The 27481-nt window shown below is 38.5% G+C and overlaps 1 protein-coding gene across 1 annotated transcript in view; it reads left to right on the top strand.

The window, feature by feature from the left end:
* KLHDC1 (kelch domain containing 1) overlaps positions 1-22535 on the top strand; it is a 51391-nt gene extending 28856 nt beyond the window's left edge. Inside the window, exons 8-13 of the mRNA XM_059371275.1 lie at positions 35-93; positions 4816-4928; positions 6823-6895; positions 11669-11753; positions 13419-13471; positions 21911-22535. Coding sequence (XP_059227258.1) covers positions 35-93; positions 4816-4928; positions 6823-6895; positions 11669-11753; positions 13419-13471; positions 21911-22034 — 507 coding nt within the window. The 3' untranslated portion in view covers positions 22035-22535. The remainder of the gene's footprint in view (positions 1-34; positions 94-4815; positions 4929-6822; positions 6896-11668; positions 11754-13418; positions 13472-21910) is intronic.
* Positions 22536-27481: the final 4946 nt, after the last annotated feature.

Consider the following 27481-nt stretch of genomic DNA (forward strand, 5'->3'; position numbering starts at 1 on the left):
AAACACAGACTAATTTAACACACTTTTATTTTAGCAAACTAGGATGAATGATTTGCACTATCTGAACTTAGATACCTGGACTTGGTCTGGAAGGTAAGTATGAGATTTAAGTATATTTTAATCAAAAGGCATGTGTGTGTGTGTGTGTGTCTGTCTGTCTCTCTGTCTTTTGGATCATAATCCAAATCTGAGTCTCTAAAACTGAACTAGTATCTTTTTCCTTCAGATCATATGTCTAAGCAAGGAATATACAGATTTAAATGCAGAGTTTGTTCTTTAACTAAATTAAATAAAACATGAGAATACCAGCAGTTGAAAATTGATTATGTAAAAGTACTGGTTTTGTACAAAGTATTCTTGAGAACTGGTCAGAAGAAGAAATGAAGGAACAATTTATTGGGGTCATAACAAGTAAACATAACGAAGTAGGGAAAAGCCAGATTTTAATTGTGGTTCAAAGGATATATTTAACAATAGAATAAATCTATTTAGCTATCACTTCAGCTGTTTGTGTAATGAGATGGAATCAGAGCTATATATTATTCTAAAATAGAAATACTATTAAAAATGAAATTGAAATGGCCAAAAAAAAATTATAGCAGATTATCTTTGAAATCTTGCAATGGAGAAAGTTTTTTTAAAGATGCTATAAACCCAGGGTGCTTGGGTGGCTCAGTCCGTTGAGTGTCTGCCTTCCAGTCATGATCTTGCAGTCCTGGGATCAAGTCCTGGGATCAAGGGGAGATTGTGTCTCCCTCTTCTCCTGCTTGTGCTCTCTCTCAAATATATAAGTTAAAATCTTTATTTTTAAAAATATTCATATTTTTGAGAGGGAGAGAGCACGAACAGTGGGGAGAGGCAGAAAGAGGGAGAAACAAGACTCCCCAACAGAAAGGGGAGTCCAACATGGGGCTCGATCTCAGGACCCTGAGATCATGATATGAGCTGAAGACAAATGCTTCACTGACTGACCAGAAAGGTGCCCTTTAAATAAATAAATAAATAAATAAATAAATAAAATCTTAAAAAAAAAAAAAAACTTCACCAAAGTTAAAAGGCAAATTGGAAAATGCAAACAAAAAACTAAAAGTCATATTTACAGTATTTTTAAAAAGATTTTATTTATTTGCTAGAGAAAGAAAGAGAAAGCATGAGTGAGGAGAGTGGCAAAGAGAGAAGGAGAAGCAGACTCTGCTGAGCAGGGAGCCCAGTGTGTGACTGGATCCCAAGACCCTGAGCTGAAGGCAGATGAGTAACTGACTGAGCCACCTGGGTGCCCCTGCAGTATATTTTACAGGGCTTAAAGCCATAGGAACTTAGAAAATCAGTAAGAGGGGCTCCTGGGTCACTGTAGGTTAAAGCCTCTGCCTTTGGCTTAGGTCATGATCCCAGGGCCCTGGGATTGAGCCCTGCATCAGGCGCTCTGCTCAGTGGGGAGCCTGCTTCCCCCTCTCTCTCGCTGCCTGCCTCTCTGCCTACTTGTGATCTCTGTCTGTCAAATAAGTGAATAAAATTAAAAAAAAAATTTTTTTAAACAAAAAATCAGTAAGAAAAAGACAAATGATCCAACAGAAAAGTGGACAAAGAACATAAATGAGCAACTCGTGGGAGAAATACAAATGGGCAAAAATTACTTTATTTTTTTAAGATTTCATTTATTTATTTAAAAGAGAGAGAAAGAGCATGAGTAAGGGGAGGGAGAGAGAGAAGCAGACTCCCCACTGAGCAAGGAGCCTCAAACAGGGCTCAGTCCCAGGACTCTGAGACCATGACCCCAACCAAAGGCAGACACTTAACCAACTGAGCCACCCACATGCCCCCCAAAATTATTTTTAAAAGGTGTTCAACCTTATAGACAATCAAAGAAATGGAACTAAAAATAATAGTTTTCAATTATCAGATAAAAAATAATTATAAATAACAAGGTGTGCTCATTTATAACAAGACTATTAGTGGGGGTATAAATTGGTACAGTTTTTCTGGAAGGTAGTTTGGCAATATATTTAAAATGTAAAATGAGGGGGGCAATATGTTTAAAATGTAAAATAAAAAACAAGTATGCAAGCCAGGGATGCCTGCTTAGGTAAGCATCTGCCTTAGGCTCAGGTCATGATTCTGGGGTACTGGTATTGAGCCCCATCTTGTTGGCTCCCTGCTCTGCGGGCAGCCACCTTCTCTCTCTCCCTGCTTGTGCTCTCCCTCTCTCTTTGTCTCTGTGTTAAATAAGTAAATAAAATCTTTAAAAAAAAAAAAACATAAAATGGAATTTCTACTTTGATCCAGAGTTTCTCCAAAGATAAATAATTGGATGCGTGCTCATGTGTGGATTTGTGTTACAACATTATTGTAAAAGCAAGAACTGGAGGTCAGCCCTCATGTTTCCAAGTGGGGATTGTTTAAATTATTGCACATTTGCGCAGTGGCTACTATGCTTCCATTACCAAAGGAAGTTATACTTACAGAAATACTCTACAACATGTTAATTGAATGAAAAAAGTTGAAGAACAGAATATATGATCCATATATATATATATATATATATATTTAAAGATTTTATTTATTTATTTGACAGACAGAAATCACAAGCAGGCAGAGAGGCAGGTGGAGAGAGAGGAGGAAGCAGGCTCCCCACCGAGCAGAGAGCCTGATGTGGGACTCAATCCCAGGACCCTGAGATCATGACCTGAGCCGAAGGCAGAGGCTTAACCCACTGAGCCACCCAGGCGCCCCCCATTTTTATATATATATAAAATATATGTATACACATACATATATATATATATATATTTAAGATTTTATTTATTTATTTGACAGACAGAGATCACAGGTAGGCAGAGAGGCAAGCAGAGAGAGAGGAAGAAGCAGGATCCCTGCCAAGCAGAAAGCCCGATGCGGGGCTCAATCCCAGGACCCTGGGATCATGACCTGAGCCGAAGGCAGAGGCTTAACCCACTGAGCCATCCAGGCACCCCCCCATTTATATTTTTTAATAAATATGTTTATATGTACATTAAAACCTAGAAAGATATATACCAAATTATTATTATTTCGCATCGCTGGAGGACAGGATTATAAGAGAACTCTCCTTTTTAAAAATACTTTTGTGAAAAAAATTACTTTTGTGGTTGTTGAATCTTTTGTAACCAAAATGATTCTTATAGCCAACACAAACCATGAAAATACTTCCATTTTGGAAAAAATAATTATATCTTTTACAAATGGCCCATATTATTCTGGAACATTCCAGAATGCTGGAGAATGGTATCGTATCCCCTTACCTCACAAGTTAAACTTTTGAACTTGTGTTTTTATTTCTTTAAGAATAGGACAGTATTTGAAATTTTTAGAGGTTTATCCTGGACCTGGAATGGCTTGCAAACTTTTTTTTTAAGATTGTATTTATTTATTTGAGAGAGAGAGTGTGTGTGTGTGTGTGCAGTGAGGAGGGACAGAGGGAAAGAGAGAGAGAGAGAGATAGAAGCAGACTCCCTGATGAGCAGGAAGCCATGCTTCTATTTTCCTGCTGCTTTTGATATGATCATTTGATTTTTCTTTAGCCTATTGATATGGTAGATTCCATTAGCTGCTTTTTGAGTGTTGAACAGCCTTGCATACTGGGGATAAATCTTATTTGGTCATGGTGTATAATTCTTTTAAGTTTTTGGATTTGATTTACTAATATTTTGGTGAGTGAGGATTTTTGCGTCTATGTTCATGACCAATATTGGTCTGTCATGTTCTTTTCTTGTGACGTCTTTGTTTTTGTTTTGTTTTGTATTTTAGACTTTATTTATTTAAGAGAGAGTGAGCGAGTGAGAGAGCACAAGCCAGGGTGGGTTGGGGGAGAGGCAGAGGGAGAAGCAGACTCTCCACTGAGCAGGGACCCCAATGCCAGGATCAATCCCAGGACCCTGGGATCATGACCTGAGCAGAAGGCAGACGCTTAACCGACTGAACCACCCAGACCTACTTTTATTTTATTTTTATTTATTTATTTATTTATTTTAAAGATTTTATTCATTTATTTGAGAGAGAGATACAGGGAAAGCTCGATAATGAGGGGCGTGGACCATAGGGACAGGGTGAAGCAGATTCCTCACTGAGCAGGGAGCCTGACATGGGCCTCTACCCTGGGACTCTAGGACCATGACCTGAGCCAAAGGCAGCTGCTTACCTGACTTAGTCACCCAGGTGCCCCTGCATACTTTTATTTTGAAGCTAGAGTAGCTAGCATTTTCAGGTAAAGAAGCTTTGGGAAATTGTAAGGGAAGTAAACCAAAGTAAAAGCAACAGCACCCAAATCCCATAATATCCTTGAGGAAATCAGCTAAAAATATAAAATTAAACATGGGCCCACAGTAAAAAGTTACAGACATAAAAAATAATTATGTTGAAAAACTTAAAAAGTTATATGGATTAAACGACATGATATGAAGCACGCACTGGGAACTGACTGTAATTTTCAGTTTGTGTTCTGTGACCAAGTGGCATAGAGCTAAATGAAAAGATTATTTAAATTCATCTAAGAATTAGATGAATTTAAATTCATCATTAAAGAATTTTTTAAAAAAGATTTTATTTATTTGACAGATCACAAGTAGGCAGAGGGGCAGGCAGAGAGAGAGGGGAAAGCAGGCTCCCTGCTGAGCAGAGAGCCCTGAGATCCTGACCTGAGCCACCCAGGCACCCTAAGAATGTTTTTGAAATCTTAATCTTAATGCAGCTGGAGATAGGAAAAGCAGCTTTTTAGAAAAGTATGAGGAAACTTTCATTTTGACTAACACAGTAACTAGATTTTTTCCCCCCTTACCACAGGATTCCTGTTAATGGAGAAAACCCCAAACATCGGTCATGGCATACTTTAACACCAATAGCTGATGATAAACTTTTTCTATTTGGTGGACTAAGTGCAGACAATATTCCATTAAGTAAGTCAATTAAAGTTTAGCTTACAATTATTACCTCATTCTTTTTTCTTAAGTGTATTTGATATATAAGTTTCCTTCCTCCCTTCCTCCCTTTCTTCCTTTCTCTCTTTCTTTCATTTTCTGGTTTACATTTATCCCCAACTGTATGCTTTCATTAAGAATTAGAAGACTGGGGCACCTGGGTGGCTCATTGGATTAAGCCTCTGCCTTTGGCTTAGGTCATGATCTCAGGGTCCTGGGATCAGGCCCCACATCAGGCTCTCTGCTCTGCAGGGAGCCTGCTTCCTCCTCTCTCTCTCTGCCTGACTCTGACTACTTGTGATCTCTCTCTGTCAAATAAATAAAGAAAATCTTAAAAAAAAAAAAAGAATTAGAAGACCCCTTTGCTTTAGTACCTTTGGCTCTCCACGTTCTCCTGTTTCCTAGGTATATAGAAAAGGAAAGGTGGGAAGCTAGATGAATTAAAGCCCCTTTCAACTGTAATATTCTGTGGTTCTGTGCCTTCCTGATTTTTGATCCAGATACTTACATTGTAGCCTGGAATGGGGATTAGAAGAACAGTCTTCCCCAGAAGGCTCTGGAAATATAAGGTGGGAGGCCAGTTGCTCCTTTTTTTATTCCAGAACTATAAAGGAAGGTGCTTAGCCAGAAACTTTAAACTCCTGTCATTGCTGATTCCAATGGCTGTGGTTTTGTCATGCTGGGGTTTTGTTTTTGTTTTTCCAGCAGTAAAATTGTGCATCAGGATAGACAAATGACTTAAGAATATCCACGCTCTAGTTTGATGTTAGGTGTTTTGTGTTTTCTTAACTCAGTTTTCTATGACTAGAGAGGTTTTCATAAGAAACCTGATTTATACACTTCCATATAGGATCTGGAAACAACTTTTTATTTTTCAACAGCAATTTATTGATCATCAACTATTTGTCAAGCAACAAAGGGATTCCAGAGGCTGGCTAGGGAAACAGAGGAGTTTCTAGTAGGGGTATTAAGTATTGCAAATGATTATGCTTCTCCAATTTGAAGGTTTTTAATTAAAAGAGATTTGGAGTCTAATAAAAAACTAACATCTATTTGTTTCAGTAGGGGTTGTTTAATATCATGTCTTTTGAGCTTTAATGTTTTTATTATTATTATTTATTTATTTAAAAGATTTTATTTTTTTGAGAGAGAATGAGTGAGAGAGAGCATGAGAGAGGAGAAGGTCAGAGGGAGAAGCAGACTCCCCAAGAAGCTGGGAGCCCAATGCGGGACTCGATCCTGAAGTCCAGGATCATGACCTGAACCGAAGGCAGTCGCTCAACAAACTGAGCCACCCCGGCGCCCTGAGCTTTAATGTTTTTAATTCCTATTTGGTGTTTTTAGTCACGGACATGTGGGGAATTCCCTGTCCTAACTTAGTGCAGTCAGAGACCTCCTGTACAGACCCAGCTTAATTTCTGGGTATTACGTGATACCAAGAATTAATTTTGTTGACTATGATAATGGCATTGTGGCAATGAGATAACGGCATTGTTGTTCTGTAAACGATATATTTTTTAAAGTGATGTTTACTGAAGTATATACGGGGGAAATGACAGGAGAGCTAAGATTTGCTTTAGAGTAACTGAGCCACAAGAATAACAAAAAAGAGATAAATGGAGCATGTGTGACAAAACCTGGATAGTTGTTGAATTTGGGGTATGTGAGAGTGCATTATCATGGTCATTCTACCTGTGTATATCTCTGAAAATTTTTGTGAGAAGATATATATACACACAAAAAAAGACAGTTGTATAAATATAGCATATTTATACATATATATGTACATATATATATAAATATAGCATATAGGAAAAGGTTTAAATTTTATACTAAAGACCTAATCTTACTTTCTGAACTGTCATAATTGCAGGTGATGGTTGGATTTATAATGTCATAACAAATGGTTGGAAACAACTTACACACTTACCTAAAACAAGACCCAGGTAACTCTAGAAGTTAATGACTAGTAAAATAGTTAAGAATTTCTGAAGTATTAAAATATAGCACTGATTTTATAGTGTTTGACATTAAAATTGTAAATAATCAAGAAAGATATCTTTCAAATAAGCTAGATGTTACCTAAGTAGTTATCATTTTAATTATGTCTGATTGTTAGATATGGTCTATTCTGTTTTCATCCATGTTTGCATACTTAAAAATGTTACTTTTATGTAAATGTAATCTTGCCTGATAATATGAAAAGGCTAAGAAATTGGAAGTATCATATGTTAATATTTTTGATAAGTAGACAAGGATGAGGTTGGCTTTAGTAGTTATTTGTTTTTAGAAGAGGTTTTTTGCAATTTAATTAGAAGATTACTTTAATGTTGATCAAATAGATGGAAGATTATTATTTTAATTAACTGATGTAGTCATTAATATGAATTTTTAAAAAAAGACATGTAAATTATTTGTCGTATATTATAGAGTAAAAGTTGTAGAAACAATGTATGATCATACTGCAATTGATCCTTGACAACACAAGTTTGAATTGCATGGATCCACTTACTACATACATTTTTTTAAAAATAAACACAGTACTATAAATGTATTTTCCATATGAGTTTCTTAATAACATTCTCTTTTTTAAAATGTGAGTAATTGACACACAATGTTACATTAGTCTCAGGGGTATAACATGGTGATTCAACAGCTCTATACATTAACCTATGCTCACCACAGTTATAGGTGCCATCTGTCACTATGCAATGCTACTACAGTGTCACTGACTGTATTCCCATGCTGTACCTTTTATTCCTACGATTTACTCATCCATAACCGGAAGCCTGTATCTCCCAATCCCCTTCACCTGTTTTGCCCATCCTCCCCACTCCCTTTTCCTCTCTCAGTCATCACTTTGTTCTCTGTATTTGTAGGTCTGATTTTGCTTTTTATTTATTTACTCATTTTTTATAATTTTTTTTTCTCTAGCTTCCTTTATTGTAAGAATACAGTACATAATACAAATTACATACAAAATATGTATTAATTGGATTTATGCTATTGGTAAGGCTTCTGGGCAACAGTTAACTATTAGTACTTACGTTTTGAGGAGCCAAAAATCGTATGTCAATCTTCAGTTCTGGGGGCTATCACTGCTCCAACCCCTGTGTTGTTCAAGGGTCAACTGTACAAAGAAAACCATATTAGAATTGTAATACTTTTTTTTCTAATTTGAGAGAATAGTATAATAAAAATAAATTCTTAGGAAATTCAGAGTCAACACATTATAATCATTACAGTTAGTAATAGATTTTACTCTTTTGCATGCCATGTATTTCAGAAATTTTTTTGCTATAGATTATGTATACAAGTGTCAAGTTAACTGAGTCATGTGCATTTCAGAAGTTTAATAAATGACAAGTAACTTACTTGAGATAAAGGCATAAAGGAATTTGTATATCTTTCAGTGTCTATATTTATATTAATATGCATAAAACAGAGTTTATCATAATTACATACATGATTCTTATATTTTCATGTATAAAAATGCATTGAAATGTATTATTTTAGCAATTTCGATCTTTTGAAATGCATTTTTAACTTAAAGAGTTGTATATTAAAATATGGGAACCCAGTGTTCTAGTCCTTGCTCAGCTTTTTGGCTAACTAGCTTTTTGGCTTTGGGAAAGTCACTTAACAAAACTGAGCATTAATTTCTTCATGCTGCGAAATGAGGGAGTTGGACTAGAAAAGCTCTTAGTTCTCTTTCAGTTGTTTGAATGTATGACTGCAGTAATTTTGGACCAAAATGTTAGTAAGAATATGTTTAATTTTTAAATTGCTCCTATTTTATAACTCAATCCTTAATAAGTATTTAGAGCAACACAACTATTATTAATAATGATATTAGTTAGAACTGAGCTATGTAAAGAGATTTCTTTGAATTCAGCTGATGTGTCATGTAAATAATATGCTTTATTAGAATGTTTAGGTGATAAGTTTAGAGCAGCTGTGAGAGGACATAAACTATCAGTCTATAGACAAACATCAGGTTGCAAGCTAGATGTCACCAAAATCAAGGCAGGAAAGGCTTTCCAGTGTTCTTCGATGATGAAGTCCAGGCCAGAGTTTCCCTAAGGCAGATAAGACAGAGGCAGATCTATCTTCAGGTATGAGGTGAGGAGGAGAACAGGTGGGATACAGTTTAGTGTAAGGAGAACATATATATATATATATATGTATGTGTACTAATTTTTTATGAGTGAGAATTTAATTAACATCTAAATACATTTTGTGCTGTTTCAAGTTATAATTTGAAATGTAAATGGCCCAATTCTCCTCTTGTAATCCTACAGCAGGGTTTCTCAACCTCGGCACAATTGACATTTTGGACCAAATTATTCTTTGTTACTAGGGGTGTCCTATGCCCTGGAGGGTGTTTAGTGGCATTTTTTGCCTTCACCCACTAGAGCCTAGTAGTACTGTGCCCCCCTCACACACACATCTGGAGTTGTGACAATCAAACTATTTCAGATATTGGCAAATGTCCTTTGGGGGCAAAATCAGCCCTGGTCGAAAACCATCATTTTGTAGCATTGCACTCTCTTCTCCAGGTCGCATCTTAGAGCAAGGCGTGGTTGAAAGGCCATCTCTCTAGCCATATCTAACTGCCTGGATAAATAGCTGTCAGCAAGGACCTTTTTTAATAACATGTCTATAGAAGAAGTCCAACATAGCATTGACTTATGGAGCCTCCAGTACTTCCTGATGGATCCCATGATTGTTGCCGAGGTTACACACGGCCTTCCTCTCCCAGAAATTAAATGTTCCTTGTAGTCCATTTCCTTTATCCAACTCCTCGTCCCCAAGCTCACACCATAATCTGGGTGTCAGTGAAGACTTATATCAATTTATGTTCTAACATATAAGTTGGAGAATTGGGCAGAGCATTTCCGAAACAAAATCCCTTATGACTCAGTTCTATCCTGGGTGCCGAGTGCAACTGTCATTGAATGTGTGAGTGATCGTTTGAGGAAAGTACTTGATGTAGCCAATTGTGCATAATCCTACTGTTTGCACTCGTGGGAGTTAAGTGAAAAGGATGAATGTCCTAAAAATAAGTGATGTGGTAATAAAATAAGTGATAATGTGTAACTGGGGTGTCTGTTGCTTCAATAATTTGGTCTATTAAGGGAAGTCATCAAAATTCAGAGTCAAAGCAACGACTTTGTAAAATTCTCAATTTATCTTCTAAAATTGAGAACTTTACATGTACTTTTTTGTCCTGAGATTTAGAGCTCCCCAAAGTACTGAATTTTATCAAACATATGTTTATGCTTTTTAAATTATGTGAAATTGGAGATGACTATGAACTATCAGACCATTTCTGAAAGAACATTAGATGCTCTACTCCTACGAAATAACTTATTTAATAATTGAATACATTATAGTGTTTTTTTGCATTTCCTTTTGTTAATTAGAGTTTTTGACCCCCCACTGGATGCAAAATACCATATTTAGGCATTTTTAAGGAGAAGCATATAATTAGATTTCCCAAGTTGCAGTGGTGTGCTGGTAAAGGCTTAAATGACTGCTTTCCAGGAAAAACAAAACAAAAAGCCCTAATTTGTAGTATTTTCTGGTGCCCACCATGGCCAATTTCAGGCTCCCACTGAGATGGTACTGAACGTGGATTTGGACAGAGACTTGGTTTCACCGAGCCGGTAAGCTCCTTCCAGCACACCACTGGCAAGTTTTGATCTAAGGACCTCACGTGTGACCTTTAGAAGATCCACACATGAGATAATTAAAGTAGTATATAGAGCAGTTTCTGTCGTAAGTCAGAAGATTATAAAATAAACATGGAAATCTTCAAAGGTGCTAACCCGGGAGGGTAACCGAGCCGGTTTGTTTGGGTATTTGGATGATTCCTGGAGATTTTGAACCTGTGCTTAAGGCCCTGAAAGAATGACTTATCATCTTAAGCATAAGAAATGGGGTGAGCAAAAGCCTACAGACAGATCAGCTTTTCTCTTAGGGGATGCAAATAATGAACTTGGGAGGAAGAGAGGGTTCATTGCAGGGGGAGGGGCCAAGAATTAAGAATTATGAGAAAAAGAAATAATTGTTGATCATATATATGAGGCTGAGAAAAATGGCACAGTTGCTTCCTGATCAGGACATGTCCGTGGTTAAAAACATTTCAGAAATATTATTTAACAGCCAAGTGTAGCTGAGAGAGACTAGAGACAGAAAAATAAGGAACAATTCTGGTATTCTGTGCCCAGAGTGATAAGTAGTGTGACACTGTTAGCGTGAAGGGATGGCCAACTTGGGTTTGTTAGGGGATGGGGAACAGAGAACAGGAAAGAAAAGCCAAAAATGATGAAAACAGGAACGTGGCAGATAATAATAAGAAAATTAGGGGAAAGTTCCATTTTTCAGCAATAGGATGATCAGTTCCTTTTAAATTAATTTTATTTCACTGATAATAACTATAAGATAAAGAGGCTAGAAAAAAGTTGGGGGATATAATAGAAAAGAATTATTAGGGGTCATCTCCTTAATTGATGTGATTTAATGAGAATTTAATGCTTTAGTGATTCTAGAGGAATCTTCAAAATCTCTTTTAGGATATGCCAAAAGTTCAAATTCAATCATGCCCATTTTGAAATAGATTAAATGTGAAGTTGTGCAGTTTAAAATTGATTTATATGTCATATATAGTTTCCTTCTTCATAGTATTTTACTCTGCTTATAATTTTCAATTATAGGTTATGGCATACAGCCTGTTTGGGGAAAGAAAATGAAATAATGGTATTTGGTGGGAGCAAAGATGATTTACTTTCCTTGGATACAGTAAGAAAATTTCACATCTAACTATTTCCTCTGAGTGGTTTTGTTTTTCTAACTAAATGGCTATTCAGCAGAATTGTTGCTATTCCCACATTGCCAAATATAGGAGAATATGAAATGTTACTTGATAGTGTGATTAATCTTCAGAATGAGTAGCTTTTGTGAAGTATTTCAGGATATTTTGAGTTAACAAATCAAACTCATTAGTTTGACTAATGATAAACCTCATTAGCCAAGTTATTAAGAGCTTTTAAAAGGTGACCTTCTTTTCCTGAGTCTCACGATAGTATGGGTGTTTGCAATTTTATTAGATTAAAATGTTTCCAAGTTATAATTGATATTTCATAAGAATATATATAATGTATACGTAAACTACTAAGTATAGTAGTAAGTCCCCATGAAATTGGTACCTCACCTAATAACTGGAAAATCAATGCTAACTTCTCCCATCAAGAAGAAAGTAGCTTGAAATTTTTAAGTGTACTTTCTTTTTACTTTATGTGTCTTTTGCCACAGCTTTACCCACCTTATATTTAAGAGTAAAGCATTGCAGTTTTAAAATTTGATAAAACTAAGGTCAAATAAATAAATGAAAAGCATTTGGAGAGTATTGTTCTTTCACTCCTTGCACCTTGGGAATTTCAGAGCAAGGTGGCCACGCTCCTATTGTGTTGTGATGGGACAGCAGCTCAGGACTGGTTGCTCTGGTTTGTGTAGGACATCTGGGAACAGCGGGACTCAGAACTGGCAGGGACAGGAGGCACCAGCCAGAATCCAGCCATTTTGGTGCCAGCACTCTCCCTGACATCTTTCTAGACATAGTTATCTCCAGAGTTGTGCCTGCCAAGTGGCGAACCCTGAAATGAGCTGGCTTCTCTCCAGGGGATTTGGTTTACTTTATAGTTTTGAAGCCTCCAATTTAAACATTTCATACATTGAAAGTCTGAGAACTTTCTTTGGGTGAGAATTCAGTGTTTCAACAAAAAGATTAAAACCACGACTTTGCATTTAATTGAAAAGCGAATTTTGTGGTTTGTCTTCTTTTTCTTGGCACTAGAAATTGGTAGGATACAGAGTTTATCATTAAAACAGGAATCCTGATTAAAATCATGATCATAAATTATGAATTTCTAAAGGCTTATTTGAAAGGATTAGGGACATTTTTCTGTTGATTCTTCCACATTAACTTTTAGATGAGAGAATCATTATTCAAAAAATCTTCTGGGATCTGAGATTTCCAAATGAAGAATTCCCAGGGACTCCTGGGACCATTTGGAAAATAGAGACAAGATAAAGAGATTTTAAAGTAAGAGTCATTTGGAAGAGAAAAGTTATCCTTAAAAACAAAAAAGCTTGAAAATCACTATTTTTCTCATTTTGAGCTCATTGTTCTAAGAGAAAAACATGTATCTGAATTTTAAATTTGCAGTTGTATATGTTGTGGTTAGGTAAAAACTTGGTCACTGAGAAATGGTAGTGGCCTACCAAAGTTTGTGTGGCTAGCAGTGTGTGTATATGTATGGTTTGTGTGTGTGTGTATGAATAACTAGGGGGAGAGATTTATTTGTGCTTATAATTTCTTTTACATTTACAAAATAAAAATATTAAATTATTAATGCATTTTTATTCTTTTAAACACCTTGGTAATTCTTTTTTTATGTTGATTAGGGCCACTGTAATGATTTATTGATCTTTCAAACACAGCCTTATTCACTATTCAGGTAAGTAAATTCATTATATATATATATATATATATGCTATATACAAATATACATATATATAAAGGAAGATGAAAGAAATTATCATATCTTATTAGTATATGCTATATATATAAAATAAATATTAATATATTATATTAAGGTATAATAGCATGTAATTATATGCTATTAAGATACGATAAGTAGGGGGTGCCTGGGTGGCTCAGTGGGTTAAAGCCTCTGCCTTCGGCTCAGGTCATGATCTCAGGTTGCTGGGATTGAGCCCTACATCGGGCTCTCTGCTCAGTGGAGAGCCTGCTTCCCCTTCTCTCTCTGCCTGCCTCTATCTACTTGTAATTTCTGTCTGTCAAATAAATAAATATTTTTTAAAAAAAGATATGATATGTATATGCTATTAAGATATGATAATTTCTTTCATCTTCCTTTTTGAGAAGTGTGATAACTTTTCAAGTAGTTTATGATTTGAATTTAGGAAAATGTTTATATCTTCCTAAAAGTATAATCAAACTTACAATAGTGAACCATACACCAATGTGATTTTTAAAAATTAAAATATATAGTACAAGCATATTTTTTATATGGGAATATTAAACTTACTATATTTCCTTGATTCTAAGCCTGAAATATTTCATATTTTAACTTTTCTGAAATCAGAGTGTGTCCAATAATAGACACACATATATATGCAATTAATTTAGTAGAATTTCTCTCTCTCTCTCTTTTTTTTTTTAACACCAAAGCTGTTATAATTGGTGGTGTGACTTACGATGCCTTCGCTCATACATTCTTGCTTTAAAAGGAGTATATACGAGGTTTAGTTGGAAGATAGTGAAAAAAAATCCCATTTCTTGGGGTGCCTGAGTGGCTCAGTGGGTTAAACCCTCTGCCTTCAGCTCACATCATGATCCCAGGGTCCTGGGATCCAGCCCTTCGTTGAGCTCTCTGCTTAGTGGGGAGCCTGCTTCCCCCTCTCTCTCTGCCAGCTTCTCTGCCTACCTGTGATCTCTCTCTCTCTCTGTCAAATAAATAAATAAAATCTTTTTTAAAAAATCCCATTTCTTCTTGTGAGGGTCAGGAGGAAGGATTTGAGTGAAGTAGAAGTTGCTCAGTGACCAAGTTTGTTCCGTTTTGTTTTGCTTTTTAAAGATTTTATTTATTTGAGAGAGAGAGAGAGAGAGAGAGAAACCGACCCCTCCTTCTATTACTGCAATGGTTCCTTCTGTGACTGCATGTTATATAATCTCATAGGGAACTTCAAAAAGTAGTAATGCCTGTGTTCCCCGCCCATGTGTTATGATTTAATTTGTCTGGGGCAGGGCCTGAACTTAGGAATTTTTGGAAGACCCCAACATAGTTCTTTTTTTTTTTTTTAAGATTTTATTTATTCATTTGACAGACAGATCTCAAGTAGGCAGAGAGGCAGAGAGGCAAGAGAGAGAGGAGGAGAAGCAGGCTCCCCACCGAGCAGAGAGCCCGATGCGGGGCTCGATCCCAGGACCCTGTGATCATGGCCTGAGCCGAAGGCAGGGGCTTAACCTACTGAGCCACCTAGGTGCCCCATAGTTCTAAAGTGCAGATGTCATGATTATACTGTCTTGTATTGTTACTTAACTTTTGCTGTGAACATAACTACTTTCACTAAGTAGACTGTAAGTTCTTTATACGCAGGGACCAAACAATATAGTATTCAAGTGCCTGCCATGGGAAGGCACTATACTATGAAGTGAAAAGTCATGCTCTTTCCCTTAAATTGCTAGTCATATAGAAGGCAGGTGTTCAACAACTGTAAAAGAAAAATAAAATTGTTTTAAGAGAAGCATATACGAAGTTAATAGGACTACTGACAAAGAAGACCTTCTACCCATGTGGTTAAGATGGTGAGGGGTAGGGGAATCTTTGCAGAAGAGGAAAAGTTTGAGACAGTTTGCTACAAACAAGCAGTGCAAGGGTGTTAGTACAAGATACACAAATATATATGTCCTGGAAACTGAATTCTTGAGCGTTCCCAGACATATGCATGAGGTAGGGAATTGGACAAGAAATCAGAAACCGTATATCATCTAGAGTCTTTGTGTTTCATGCAGATGAATTTACATTATCTTGTGGGAGATCAAGAACCACTGAAAAATTTGGAGCAGAGGAATGAGATGATCATATTACAAATAAGAAAGCTCCTTTGAGAACAATGTGGATAAGAGATTAGAGGGTTATATGACTGTGTAAGGAAAGTTAATAGAGTCTTACAGGGGTCAAACACAAAGTGTGGGACTGATCTTGAAAGTGGCCATGGGGCTGGTGAAGGGATGGAGGTAGAATGGGCTTGGTAGGAAAAGAAGAGGGAAGAATTAGTAATAGGGAGTCTATGAAGATGCGTTTGAGTATGAAGGTGGGATGGCTTAGAAAGATGAATTTGGTTTGGGACCTTTTGAGCTTGAAGTACTTATGGCATCTTTAATGGAGCTATTCATTAACTAGATAAGTATATGGAGAGATATCTGTGATAGACATAAAGAATCATTGGAGGATAGGGACTCTCGGGTGGCTCAGTTGGTTAAGCATCCAACTCGTGATCTCAGCTCAGGTCCTCATGTCAGAGTCATGAGTTCAAGCCCCATGTTGGTGCAGGGAGCCTACTTTAAAAAAAAAAAATCATGGGGTTGCCTGGGTGGCTCAATCAGTTAAGCACCTGCCTTTGGCTCAGGTCATGATCCCAGTGTACTGGAATCAAGTCCCACATCTGGCACTCTGCTCATTGGGGAGCCTGCTTCTCCCTCTGCCTGCCACTCTGCCTACTAGTGCGTACTCTCTCTGTCAAAGAAGTAAATAAAATCTTAAAAAAAAAAAAAAGAATCACTGAATTATAAATGGGCATGTGTAGCTCTGCCTAAAAAGAATTTTAAGAGTAAGGATGAAGCCAACAGGGTGCCTGGGTGGCTCAGTGGGTTAAAGCCTCTGCCTTTGGCTCAGGTCATGATCTCAGGGTCCTGGGATAGAGTCCCATGTCGGGCTCTCTGCTCTGCAGGGAACCTACTTCCTCCTCCTCTCTCTCTCTCTCTGCCTGCCTCTCTGCCTACTTGTGATCTCTGTCTGTCAAATAAATAAATAAAATCTAAAAAAAAAAAAAAAAGGATGAAGCTAACAACTGAGCGCTAAGAACTCAATATCTGAGGAGTTAGAGGAAAAGAGGTACAAGAGAATAACCAGGGAAGTGAAAGGTGAACCAGGAGATACTGCCAAGAGATACTGGAAATGAGAAATGAAAAACGGAGGGAGGAAAGAACTGAAGACAGAGAGACTACTAACTGTAAAGAGGTCACAGAATATCTGGATCTAAAAGTGCTATGGTGTTTGGCCATAATCATAAGGATCATTTCTCCCAAGCAGCACCAAGGCTACAGGAAGAGTGAGGAGCCCGTTGACCCTTGAACAGCACATGTCTGAGGTGCACAGGTTCACTTGTACACAGGCTTTTCCCCATAAATCCACACAACACTGTAAATGTGTTTTCTCTTCCCTAGGATTTTCTCTCTTTTTTTTTTTAATTTATTTGAGGGATGCCTGGGTGGCTCAGTTGGTTAAGCAGCTGCCTTCAGCTCAGGTCATGATCCCAGAGTCCTAGGATCGAGTCCCACATCCGCTCCTTGCTCGGCAGGGAGCCTTCTGCACCCTCTGCCTCTGCCTGCCACTCTGTCGGCCTGTGCTCCCTCTCCTCTCTCTCTCTGACTAATAAATACTAAATAAATATTTGAGACAGAATGAGCAGTGGAAAGGGTCAGAGGGAGAGCGGGAGAAGCAGATTTTCCACTGAGCAGGGATGCGGAACTTGATCTCCATAACCTGAGTGGAAGGCAGATATTTAACCCACTGAGCCACCCAGGCGCCCTTCCCTTTTTTTTTTTTTTTTTTTTTAAAGATTTTACTTATTTATCAGAGAGAGAGAGAGACACAGCAAGAGAGGGAACACAAGCAGGGGGAGTGAGAGAGGGAGAAGCAGGCTTCCCGGCTGAACAAGGAGCCTGATGTGGGGCTCGACTCCAGGAACCCTTGGATCATGACCTGAGCTGAAGATAGACGCTTAAGGACTGAGCCGCCCAGGCGCCCCTTCCTAGGATTTTCTTAGTAACATTTCTTTTTTCCCCGTTTCCTTTATTGTAAGAATACAGTATATAACATATAACATACAAAATGTATATTAACTGAGTATGTTATCCATAAAGTTTCCAGTCAACAGTAGGCTATTAGTAATTAAGTTTGGGGGGAGTCAAAAGTTATGTGTGGATTTTTCTGCTGCATGGGACCTGGGTGCCCCTAACCCTGTCACTGTTGAAAGGTGACTGTATTTGTTTATATGCTGGGAAGCAGCAGCCAGTTGTTGGAAGCGCAAGAAAATGAAGGAAAAATTGTCAGAGCAGGGTCTTGAGAAGATGGATTTTAGTCAGCAGCTAACTGAATCAGTTGTTGAGGAAAGAATGCTTTAAAATGAGGGAAGTAGGAATATAAAGGCAGAGGAATTTGTTGGCTGGGGCGTGGGGGACAGGGCGCTGAGAAAGTTGTAGTTGGTAGTGAGGTCGTCGGGGAAGGAGGAGAGGTGACATACGAAGGTAAGAGGCGCGGGGAAGACTGGAGATCCCTTCCGCGGTGGCTTGGAGAAGGTGTGGTCGAGGACCCGGTCACACAGCCGAGCACTCGCGGCCCCGCCGAGGCTGAAGAGAACGGGCCGGGAGGGCAGGTCAGCCCACACAGCCTCCGCTGCAGCCACACTAGGCTGCGGGGTGTGCCGCGCGGGAAGGACGGGGCGCCGAGTCCGCCCCTGTGGGAGCTGAGTGTCACCGAGGCCCGCGGGGCGAGGGGTCCAGTTGCGGGCCAGAGCACGAAGTGCAGACGCACTGGGCGGGCAGCAAAAAGAGGTAAAGCCGGGGGCGCCTGGGTGGTTAAGCCTCTGCCTTCGGCTCAGGTGGCGATCTCAGGGTCTTGCGATCGAGCCTCGCCTTGGGCTCTCTGCGCAGCGGGGAGCCTGCTCCCTCCGGTCTCGCTGCAGGAGAGGGTGGACGTGGAAGATCTCGGAGGCGGCTCTGTCCTGAGTGAGGTTCGGAAGACCAAACGGGTTTTCCACACGAAGTCCGCAGGGACGGGGAGAAGCAATCGGTTAACAGAGGCGAGCCCGGCCGGCGGAGGGAGCGGCCCCGGGGCCGCCGAGGAGCGCGAGCAGCGGCCGCAGCCCCTGGACGGCGCTCGCCGAGGCGCGGGCGGGCTGCGCTCCTCTCCGGAAGGCTGCGTGGAGCCGCGGCCGAGAGAGCAGTTAGAGCGAGGAAGCCGAGGAAGCCGGCGCGGGCAGGGTGTTGGCCGTGTGGCCGCTGCTCCAGAAAGCACGGAGCTCGGATGGGCGGGGAGCGGTGGTGGGGAAGAGGCCCCGGCGGAGAGACGCGGGTAACCGGGAGCGCAGGCCGCCGGCGCCGGTGTCGGCGGCTGGGACGGAGGCGGCCCCCCGCGGGCTTCTCCGGGGCACCCCCCGCCCCAGCACTGCATCTCCCCGAGGCCAGCACCGGAGCTAGACTGCAAAAGGGGCGCCTGGCTCGCTCAGGTCGGTGGAGCCCCGACTCTTGATCTTGGCGTTGTGAGTTGGAGCCCCACCTCGGGTGTGGAGGTGACTTTTAAAAAGTCTTTGTTTTAAAAGCCTTGAATTTAAAACTAAACCAGCGGGAATTGAGTGGCTTAGTGTGAGGCATATCCACCACAACCTGCCGCCCGCAGCGCAGCCAGAGCCCTCTCTTTATTTTAAAAATTTCAGTCAGAAGACATTAGCACTTACGGTGTTGAGACAGTGGGGGAAAGAAAGACGGCTAGGATGGGTGCGCCGCGGTTCCTCCTCTCAGAGAACTGACATGATCTGATGGATCTGGGGGGTCCTGCGCATCGTACACGCACGCCGTTACATACATAGTTTTAAAATACCTGTTATTTATTCTGATAAAAAATAAAATGTGTCTACCAAGAAAACTCATACAATATGAAAAAATATATGGTTAAAAAAAAAAAAGCTGTTAGCTACAATGATCATTGTTAGCAGTTTGATGTTTCTCCTTCCACACTTTAAAATGAAAAATGTTGTTGATTTAACCATGCTAAGAAGTCCCTCAAACCTTAGCGAAAGCAGTATACACAGGGTGTGTGTGTGCGCACTCACTTGGGTATAAAGGGTCAGATTATGCATCCTGTTTATAGTCTGCTTTTGAAACTCAGATTGTGGGCATATTTTATGTAGATATATAATCATTCAGTGAGTTACAGATTTACATTTATGTTTGTAATGGCTATACAGTATTCTATTTCGTGGAAGTTATAATTTACTTACTAGTCTATTTATATGTATTCAGGATATCTAAAATTTGGAGCTATTATAAAAAATTATGTGTATAATATTCTTGTATATGCTTTTGGAAAACTTGCATATCTTCTCAGGAGGAAATTCCTACAAAGGATGTTGGTGGATCAAGGCAAATGCACATTTTACACTGTGATGCCCTTAGACTAACTGCAGATTCCTTACCATGATGTTCCCAGCCTCCATGGATCTCTGTACCTCATTTCTTCGCATGTCCCCTGACCCCTCATACTCTGCCAGAGCTATATTTGAACCTCTCAGTTGCAGTTTCTGTAATAAATCTTATTTCTCATTTCTAGGGCTTTGCAGGTGTGGTTCCTCTATCATGGAATACTTTTATTTGTTGAGACCCTCAGGGTCTCAGCTTGGACGTCCCATCTGGAAGGTTTTCCTTGCTGCAGTTGTCCTGGTTATTCTTTCTCTCTGAGTCCCCTAGAATCCTGTACCTGGCATGGAAATTTCATGTTATCCTAGTCACAACATTGTTTATCTTCAATAAATTGTAATCTCCTTGGAAGGTGAAATAGTCGGGGGCCCCTGGGTGGCTCAGTCAGTTAAGCATCTGCCTTTGGCTCAGGTCATGATCCCAGGGTTCTGGTATGGAGCCCCAGCATCAGGCTTCCTGCTCAGGGAATCTGCTTCTTCCTCTCTGTCTGCTCCTTCCCTTCTCCCTTTATGCTTTCTCTCTGTGTTTCAAATAAATAAAATCTTAAAAAAAAAAAAAAGTTGAAATGGGGGTTTCCTCAAAATTGGGCTTCCTCTTCCTAAGTTGTGTACACAAATTAATACTTGTTGTGTCAGTGAATGAACAGTAATGACGGAGTCCATCTGACTCTCCACTCCACCTCCCCATGGTTGTGGTAGGGGTGCAGGAGTTCTTGTGTTACCAGAGTGGCTAAGTTAAGTTTAAGTCAAGTGTAGGATTTGTGTCATTTGCTTTTCATTCTCCTTAGAGTTGTCACAGGGTAGAGAAAAAAGGCTTCATGAAAGTAAGGAAGAAGATTGAAATATCTAGAGTGTAAGTCCTTATAAAATTACAACTGGGGTTACCTACAGCAGAATCAAATGAATCTATCTTTACAAGATTTTAAAAAGATTTACTTACCTTTTTGATTAAAAGTTTATGCATTGGGGCACCTGGGTGGCTCAGTGGGTTAAAGCCTCTGCCTTAGGCTCAGGTCATGATCCCAGGGTCCTCTGATGGAGCCTCACATCAGGCTCTCTGCTCAGCAGGGGGCCTGCTTCCTCCTCTCTCTCTGCCTGCCTCTCTGCCTACTTGTGATCTGTCTGTCAAATAAATAAATAAAATCTTTTAAAAAAAAGTTTATCCATTGAAATAGATGCTTTCTTGATAGTTCACAAGCAAGTTTCTCTTGGTTTTAAAATATGAAATCCTCTTCAACATAGCTGAAGATAAAAAGGGAACTGTATTTGGAAGAACACACTGTCTAGGAGAATCAAAGGCAACAAGTGAACGAGGTACCCAGAAAGGGTGGACCTTAGGTGGTCTCTCTTGGGCTCTTTCTATATTGCTGTTCCCTTCATTCCTCTCCTCAGACCTGTTCTCCCTGGGTCAGTGTAAGTGGAGTGTGCCAGTGCAGTGAGTTACAGAATGGGGAAGGGGGAGGACCGGGTCCTGCGGCATAAAAATGGTTATTAGATAATTCATCTTAGGGTGATAGAAGAAAAAGATTAGTTCTCAGAGAAGATTAAATGATTATTGGACTGGAAGGATAAATGAAAAAAACATCTGCTATAGACTACACTGCTTTGATATTAAGTCTGAGTCTTTTCTGCTTAAATAACATTACGCATGGTCCATGGTAAATTGTAATTTCTGTTTCTATTGGATTTTGGCCAGATATGGCCTCTATGCTATAAAAATACGCAATTACTGTGGTGTTCTGGGAAGAACGTGTATCTTCTCATGTTCCAAACAATACAGAGGAAATACATTATCATGTAAAAATTTTATAATCATTTTTATGAAGAATACTTACCTATAAATATTTTATAACTTCAGGTTCAAAACTAACAATTCTGTTATGTTTTGTTTACAGGTCATGCCTTGACTGCATTGGCAAAAATGCTTTAATTTTAGAAAGTCAGATATCTTTATTACCTCCTAAACTTCTGCAACAAGTAGTCAAAAAAATAACATTTTGGACTGCAGCAAATCACTGAGAAGAACAAAGAGCCCAAAAAGAAGAAACAGAAAATAAGTATCAGTGGATCACTAGCAATTAAATTGTTATATACTCTATATATTTAACATGTGTAAACATTTTAATCAGACTGTATATTTACCCCCCAAATTGGAGGCTTTATTTAGAAGATAAAATCTGAAGCAAAAATGCTATGTTAAAGTGATTATATGTCATGGAATATATGGGAATAAGATGTGAATGGAAAATTAATTTATATTTATATTTGTAAACTAATTTCCTAATAAGCTGTAGGAAGAAATATACTTTCTGAAAGTAAGTACAGTTGTAAGAGATTTTTAACTCACGGTGTACTCTTTACCGGAAAGTTTATATGAATTTGACAAGAATGAGATAATAACCCAAGGACTCTAGAAATCCCCCAACACAATAATAGATAGATAGATAAAAACACTATACATCAACTTTCAGAAAGAATGGATTTTCTCAAACCACTTTAAAATTATCTACAGCTTCTCATTAAATAGCCCAGTTATTTAAAAACATCTCTCTGAATAACTGATCCATCTGGGCAAAATGATAAAATGGGCAAACACTAGTATGTGTTCAGTACTGGCCTCCTGCCCTTCAGTGCTTACCTAGCAAAGTCTCTCGTTAAACATAACCATAACTTTTCCTCACCTTTACTTGAGGAGCAGAATAAATGTCTTCAACTATCTCTCCATTACCCGTAAGTCATTAATTTGTCCAAATTGGTAGATATAAAGACCATGTTTTAAAATATCTAAAGTGAAGGTATATTTATCATACAGACTTTGAAATATTGAGAAGCAGTAGATATATTAACTTTCCAGACACATTAAAATACATTGTTGCCTTGGAAGAATTCTCCTAAAGTAGTTTCTGTAAGTAATGAAATGAGATGGTCACCTAATAATTTGCCTGCATAGAAACCCTACTGTTCGGCCCATACCATCCTACAGAGCTGGTCCTCAAAGACCCACCATATTGGAAATATGTTCTCTTTCTATTGACTGTCAGTATTAACTGCTTCTACGGAAATGGCCCACTGTCTTTGTCTTTATATTCCTTCAACCAGTACTTTTGCCATAATTAAGAAATTACTCATATTATCAGTTATACCCTTCCATTGAATTACTAATAACAATGAATTATTAAAAAGCTTAGTACATGAAATTATTCTCCATAACAGCACCATTCAAGTTATCCCTAAAATTTAAAACATTAGAGAGAATATATTTCTATATTGAAATAATATGTAATTTATAATAATTATAGTAGCTAATTAAATTTTACAGATATATTATATATATATATATATATATATATATATACACACACCATATTTTGGATGTGTAAAGCTTTTATTTATGTATTGAAATACTTTGTGCTTACATTTTATTTATTATATGAACTATATAGATATACTATTTTCCTAGTTTCATTAGTGTGAACCAGTCACTAGAGTTGATGGTGCAAACTATTTCAGTGTAAGTTTTCTTTTTTTAATTTTCTTTACTATTTTTAGGCTGAATAACAGATTTAGAAAACGAATCTCTCAGGCAATATACATCTTAGAATTAATTATTATATGAACTTCTGTTATCAGCATTTTTAAGGGAAAAATATCAAAACCTATTCAACTGTGATAGATGAAAGTGAATGGAATGAACATCTTTTAAAATGTGGATCATGTGAATTTAAATTCTAGATTATACAGATGCCTTCTGTAGCCTCTTAGAAAAGCACTTCCGGTTTGAAATGATTTACTTTAAAAAAAAATGTTATATTAGTCACCATACAGTACATCATTGCTTTCTGATATAGTGTTCCATGATTCATTGTTTGTGTATAACACCCATTCTTCCAATCAATACGTGCCCTCCTTAATACCCATCACCGGGCTCGTCCATCCCTCCTACCCTCCTCCTCTCTAAAACCCTCGGTTTGTTTCCTGGAGTCATAGTTTCTCATGGTTCATCTCCCCCCTCCAATTCTTCCCCCTTCATTTTTCCCTTCCTTCTCCTAATGTTCTCCGTGCTATTCCTTATGTGTGAAACCATATAATAATTGGCTTTCTCTGCCTGATTTATTTCACTCAGCATAATCTCCTCTAGTTCCATCCACGTTGATGGCAAAAGTTGGGGATTCATCCTTTCTGATGGCTGAGTAATATCCCGTTGTGTATGTGGACCGCACTTAGAAGGTTAAAAGTTGGATTAGTCCCTCAAAATAAACTATCACTTAAGCTTCAACAGAAATCTATTATCTGTGGCACACAAAACTTTTGACTTAATATACTTTGCTGCTTTGAGTACTTGTATGTCCTGAGGTAGGAGCCCCATTAGTAGGAAGGGCAGAACATTCTGATCTTTACCTTCAAGCTCCAAAAGTTGGCTTAAACCAGAATTGTTTTGAAGTCTCAAAGCCAAGCAGTGTTAATTCCTCACTTCTCTCCAGCTGATGCTTTACTGTCAACTTTTGTGCTGCTGATCTCCCCAGCAGCAAGACAGCAACACCTCCTAACTTCCTCTCTGAGCTCCCATCACAGGCTCCCTGTTTGAAAAACAACTCTGCAGGGGTTGAGAGGTTTTTGGGTTTGTTTTTTTTCAGACGGTTCACAGAATAGGTTTCTAATCTGGTTCTCAAGGGAAAAGATTTCCGGCCATCTATATTATGGATATTCTCAGGAAATTCTTCCCATTGTCAGGAATAATTCTTTTGAGTATTACCATCTTTAGTATGATATAGTCAATAACACATCAAAGTTAGGGTACATTTTTTCCCAAATAGTATCTTTGCGCACACACCTTTAAAAAATGATTAGCCTATGGACAGAAGTATAAAATTATTCTTTAGAACTTTGTGCCTTCTCTCTGGGCACAAAGTAATGCTTTCACTAATACATTATTTATATTGTATGTGTGTATGAGAGAAATAGTATAAACTAAGAGAATAATTTTCAGGATAGTATATACTATCTGACAAGTTAAAATTTTTTGACATCAGAGCATTTCAAAAGAAAAGCAGTTTTAAGATGCGTTATGCTCTCTGCCCATCTTGTGTGTGTGTGAACAGACGTGCACACACTTTTTTTTCAGTGTATTCATGTGATTGTATGGGAATTTCCGGTTCGATGAGGTTTTCACACAGTCCAGCGCGTGGGAACAGCAAGAACATTTACTATCACCCTGTTACAGACTGAATATTCGTGTTTCCCCCAAATTCATATGTTGATACTCTGATCCTCAGTCAGTGTAGTATTTGGAGGTGGGGTATTCAGGAGGTAAATAGGATTAGATGAGGTTGTGAGGGTAAGGATGGGTAATCATGGGTAATCCCATGATGGGGTTATTGTCTTTCTAAGAAGGGGCAAAGAGGAGGCAATGGGAAGGCAGCCATCTGTGAGCCAGGAGGAGGACCCCCACCTAGAATCCAATCTGCCAGCACATTGATCTTGGACTTCCCAGTCTCTAGAACTAGGAGAAATAAATGTCTGTTTTTCAAACCATCCAGTCTGTGATACTTTGTTATAGCAGCCAAGCTAAGACACACTGGAAATCCAAAGTTTATATTAGGGTTCGCTCTTGGTGATATACATTCTACGGGTTTAGACATATGTGTAACAGCATGTAGCTTCCATTATAGTAGCATATAAAATCATTTCACTGCCCTAAAATTGGTCTGTGCTCTGTTCATTCATTTCTCCCTCCCCACTAACCCTTGGCAACCACATCTTTTTACTCCATAGTTTTGCCTTTTCCACAGTCATATAGTTGGAATCATACAGTATGTAGCCTTTCCAAGTTGGTGTTTTTCAGTAGCAATAAGCATTTAAATTTCCTCTGTATGTTTTCAGGGCTTGAAAAGATAGCTCCTTTCTTTTTAGCAGTGAATGATATCCCATTGTCTGGATGTGCCAGAATAATTCTTTTAGGATTTCCTACACAGGTAATTACAAGTGAGGACAGTCCAGTGTGGTGTTGGAAAGTAGCTGTGAGAGGAGGCATCCTTTCATTGTTCCAATCTTAGTAGGAACACTTTGAGTTTCTCACCACTAAGTATGATGGGAACTGTAGGTTTTGTAGTTGTTCTTTTTCAAGTTGAGGAAGTTCCTCTCTATTCCTAGTTTGCTGAGAATTTTGGTAAAGATTTTATTTTTATTTATTAGAGAGAGAGGAGAGCAAGACTGGGAGTGGAGCCGAGGGAGAGGGACAAGCAGACTCCACACAGAACAGGGAGCCCATAACCTGAGCTGAAACTGAGTCGGACACCCAACCGACTGAATCACCCAGCCGCCTCTTGCCAAGAGTTATTATCCTGAATAGGAGTTAAATAATTTTTTGCCTCATTGATAGGATCATTTGTTTTTTCTTTAGCTTACTGATATGGTGGATTCCATTAGCTGCTTTTTCAGTGTTGAATAGCTTTACATATTGGGGATAAGGCTTACTTGATCATGGCATATAATTCTTTTTTAATTTTTTGGATTTGATTTACTAATATTTTGGTAAATATTTTTGCATCTATGTTCATGAGAAATATTTGCCTGTCATTTTCTTTTCTTGTGATGTCTGTGTCTGGTTTTAATATTAGGGTAATGTGGGGCACCTGGGTGGCTCAGGTCATGGATCCCAGGGTCCCTACTGAGCGGGAAGCCTGCTTCTCCCTTTCCCACTTCCCCCTGCTTATATTCCCTCTCTCGCTGTCTGTCAAATAAATAAAACCTTAAAAAATATATTAGGGCAATGCTGGCCCCAAAATGGGTTAGGAATGTATTCTCTCTGCTTCTAACTTATTAAAGAGATTGTAGAAAATTGATAACTGTTCTTTAAATGTTTATAAGAATTTACCAGTGAACCCATGTGGGCCTGTTGTTTTCAGTTTTGGTAGGTTATTATTGATTCAATTTCTTTAATAGACCTAGGCTTATTCAGATTGTCTATGTTTTATGTGAGTTTTGGCAGGTTGTGTCTTTTAAGGACTTGGTCCATTTCATCTAGGTTATCAAAGATAACTCTTTACTATCCTTTTAATGTTCATGGGAGCTGCAGTGTTGTCCCCTATTTCATATCAGATATTAGTAATTTATATCTTTTCTCTTTTTTTTCCTTAGCCTGGCTAAGTGGCTTATTGATTTTATTGATCTTTTCAAAGAACCAGCTTTTCGTCTTCTCTGCTTATTTCTTAATTTTTACTGATATAGCTCTAAATTTTTACTATTTTCTTCCACTTGGATTTAATTTGCTCTTCTTTGGTTTCCTAAAATGGAAACTTAAGATGATTGGTTTTAGATCTTTCTTCTTTTCTAAAATATGCATTCAGTGCTATAAATTTGCCTCTAAGCATTGCTTTCACTCATCCTACAAATTTTGATAAATTGTAATCATACGGGCAGTGACTAGGGAAAGAGTTTTAGGCTATGAATATTTGAGTCAGGAAAGC

The sequence above is a fragment of the Mustela nigripes genome, chromosome 13, assembly GCF_022355385.1.
Source record: "Mustela nigripes isolate SB6536 chromosome 13, MUSNIG.SB6536, whole genome shotgun sequence".
NCBI classification, from domain to species: domain Eukaryota; kingdom Metazoa; phylum Chordata; class Mammalia; order Carnivora; family Mustelidae; genus Mustela; species Mustela nigripes.